The sequence below is a fragment of the Charadrius vociferus genome, unplaced genomic scaffold, assembly GCF_000708025.1.
Source record: "Charadrius vociferus isolate BGI_N301 unplaced genomic scaffold, ASM70802v2 scaffold1277, whole genome shotgun sequence".
NCBI classification, from domain to species: Eukaryota; Metazoa; Chordata; class Aves; order Charadriiformes; family Charadriidae; genus Charadrius; species Charadrius vociferus.
In genome coordinates, this window is record NW_009649323.1 from 45,067 (window position 1) to 48,172 (window position 3,106).

A 3,106-nucleotide genomic window follows, 5' to 3' on the forward strand; every position below is an offset into this window, starting at 1 on the left:
GGGGGAGGCCCGGGAGGCAGCCCGGGAGGCAGTGGACGGGGTGCAGGCCGCAGGGAGAAGGCCCGGGGCGAGGCCTAGGCGGGAGGAACAGGCCCAGGGCAGGGCAAGAGGCAGGGCAAAAGCCCACAACAAGGCTCAGGGCACAGGGCGGATGCCCAGGGGGCAGGAACAGGCCCAAGTCAGGGCAGGAGGCAGGGACTAGCCCTACAACAATGCTCAGGGCACAGGGAGGAGGCCCAGGATGAGGTGCAGGAGGCAGGAACAGGCCCAAGACATGGCTCAAGGCACAGGGAGAGAGGTCAGGAGATGGCCCAGGAGGCAGGAACAGGCCTACCACACAGGGACAGGCGCAAGGCCGGGGCTGAGAGACAGGGACAAAGCCTGGGATGTGGTCTGGGATGCAGGGAGTAGCCCTGGGATGAGGCTCAGGACACAGGGACAAGACTTAGGACAAGGCTTAGGACTCAGGGATGAAGCCCAGGCAGCAGGGATGAGACTTGGGACAAAGCTCAGCAGGCAGGGATGACGCCCAGGATGGAGCCAAGGCAACAAGGCGAAGGCCTAAGACAAAGCTCAGCAGGCAGGGTAGCGGAAGTTGGAGCAGGCGCGCTCAGCAATCACTCAGCTGAAGCATTCCTCCTCCCTTCCAACGATGCCCACATCAAATAGAGAGCCATGCAGTGGGCTTTCTAGATGTTCACGCAAATATCTTTATATGGGGTCCTCGGTGAAGTCATATGTTAACTATATATTTCATTGATTTCACAAGTTTGACTTGGGATTTGTTTGTCTTTGGTTTGTTTTTTTTTTTTTATGTACCGCAGTGTTGAAAGCCAGGCATTTGTTCAAACCTAACTGTCGGGAGTTTTGTGAGTGATTTAAATAAGGTTTTAACATGCGGAATCATGGTGACTTGGCAGGACAGCACTCTGTTCCTGTTTAGGAATATCAAGTATGTATATTAGGTACTCTGTGAGCAGACTATGGGCTGGTGGCTGTTGTTAGTAATTCTTGCCGGGAAGGTCCAGAAGAAACAACAGACAATAATCTTTCTTTACATCATTTCCAAGCAAACAAAAATATCGTTCTTCCCTTATTTTGTTAGCGATGTAAATCATCAAAAAGCTGACTGGGTTAGTATCCACGAGCAAATATGCCAGCTACTGATTCCAATCCGTACGTCCCTCCCTTTTCTCCTTTCCGAAAAAGAAAGAAAACATGGCACGGAACAGCTGGTGAAGAGGCAGGTACGTACAAGAAAAACGAATACCACTTCAAAGTGCTGCCAGTGAAATTCAATTAGGTCTCTTCTTCCTGTGTTTTGATGTATGTAGTGTTGAGAGGGCATCTTGTTGGTTGATCAGTACTTAGTTGTAGAGCTTTAATTATTTTTTTTTCTTAACAAAAACTCTATAGTAAGAGGAGTGGGAGCATCCTCTCTCCGATTCTACAAGCCTTTTCCCTTTTTCGCAGTCCTTCCTCGAAGTCCTGAGCTTCCTCAGGCAGCAGCAATCCTGGATCTCCCGCTTTGCCAGGTAGTTAATCCATCTCCCCCGTTAGTCTGGGATCCAGATGAGTTTTGCTTCTTACAGGCTGTTCTCATCCTTCACTGATGAGAGGGATTCCCCTTTCTCAAGCAGGGGGGCAAAGAAGTAAAGTCCCCTCCCTTTGTTTACCTGGCCAACTTTAAACGCCCTTTCCCACTAAGTACAGTCTTTTATGTCTGCGTTTTGGCCTCGTGGGCGGTGCAGATGTGCAGCTCCTTTCCAGCCTCAGTGGTTTTCAACTCTTTTTTTTTGTTTTGTTTATGGGGTGGCAGGATCTGCTTTTCCACAATGTTGATAAAATAAAATAACCCACCCAAATACATCTGCTGCTTCAAATGATCTTGCCCATAAAAATAAATTATTCTTCTATTGTTGCATAACTCCTAATCGCAGAATAATAGGACAACAGAACAGCTGAAAGTGAGCTGGTAACAATCAAATGGTGCCACTAAGAACATCATCATTAATCTTCTGGATTTTACATCACGCAGTATTTTTAAGGTCGTTTCTGGGCCAGGTGCTTTGGTGACTGGCTCATTGCTGCGGTCTTTCTTGGGAGCATCCAGAAAGAGAAAGTCTAAAAGGGACGGAACCTGCGTAGACAAAAGTCCTGCTTGGTGAAAGCTTGCGACGGGCTTTAGGCAGCCAATGCCTTTAGGCTTTGTAGGAATTGGGCACTGCCAGCCCAGTTTGGTTTTGAAAATCCCATCTGTTTGAAAATCACAGGCAAGATTGTTGACCAAAGTCCAAAGAAGGTGTGTTAGAACAGTATGTCCCAGAAGCATCAGGAAAAAATGCAAAAGCTCCTATGTTCCATGTTATGTTTAAGTTGATCTTTTATAAAGTCTGCAAAGAAAAAAAAGTTAAAATTGGCTTTATTTGGGGGTGGTGGCAGAGTTTTTTTTGCATCCTTAACTGCTTAAAGCTTTTCCAAAAAACTTCACCTACATATTGAACACCAATGTTGAAAGCATCTGTTATTACATCATTGAATTTATAACAACCAAAATTGTGCTATATACATTACAAAAGACCACGTGACCGACAGATCAAGGAAGCACTCCTTCATTAGCTGGAAGGTAATAATTTCGTTTTATTGGGTTCCAGGGGAAGACAGCAGGAAGACAGGGCTGGTGGAGAAGGCAGAGTCACTCCTCTTGATTGGAGTGCACACCCAGGTTAGCACACGGCAACTGCACATCTACAGCTTGAGCCGAGGCTTGGAATGACTACATGGGAAAAGTCATAGAGAGCAGACTCCGATTTTTTTTTTTTTTTTGAAGTAGAGATTTTTATAGGATCTTTAACAACCTTATTACATGTGTTCTTTGACCTTTGTTTCCAGACTATTTAAATTAAAATAGATTCTCAGAACGGTATGTGCAGGGACACTTTGTCTTCCTTCTCTCCTAAGAAAGGAGTGAGAGAGTGGAAACATCTTGTTACCTGTTTTCTTTCCCAGCAAGACTGCAGCTCCTAGCCCACAAATGAAGTCTGCCTTTATGTACAGCAAGGTATAGGGTAGGCAGCGTTGGGCCAAGATTGACTGACAGGCGTTG

The 3,106-nt window shown here is 46.3% G+C and overlaps 2 protein-coding genes across 2 annotated transcripts in view; one reads left to right on the forward strand and one right to left on the reverse strand.

Annotated features, from left to right (window-relative positions):
• The window catches only part of PPCS (phosphopantothenoylcysteine synthetase), a 6,700-nt gene that overhangs the window by 3,033 nt on the left and 561 nt on the right, over positions 1–3,106 (reverse strand). The window lies entirely within an intron of this gene.
• ZMYND12 (zinc finger, MYND-type containing 12) overlaps positions 906–3,106 on the forward strand; it is an 11,276-nt gene continuing 9,075 nt past the window's right edge. Inside the window, exons 1-2 of the mRNA XM_009889470.1 lie at positions 906–952; positions 1,106–1,247. Of these exons, the coding sequence (XP_009887772.1) occupies positions 906–952; positions 1,106–1,247 (189 nt within the window). The remainder of the gene's footprint in view (positions 953–1,105; positions 1,248–3,106) is intronic.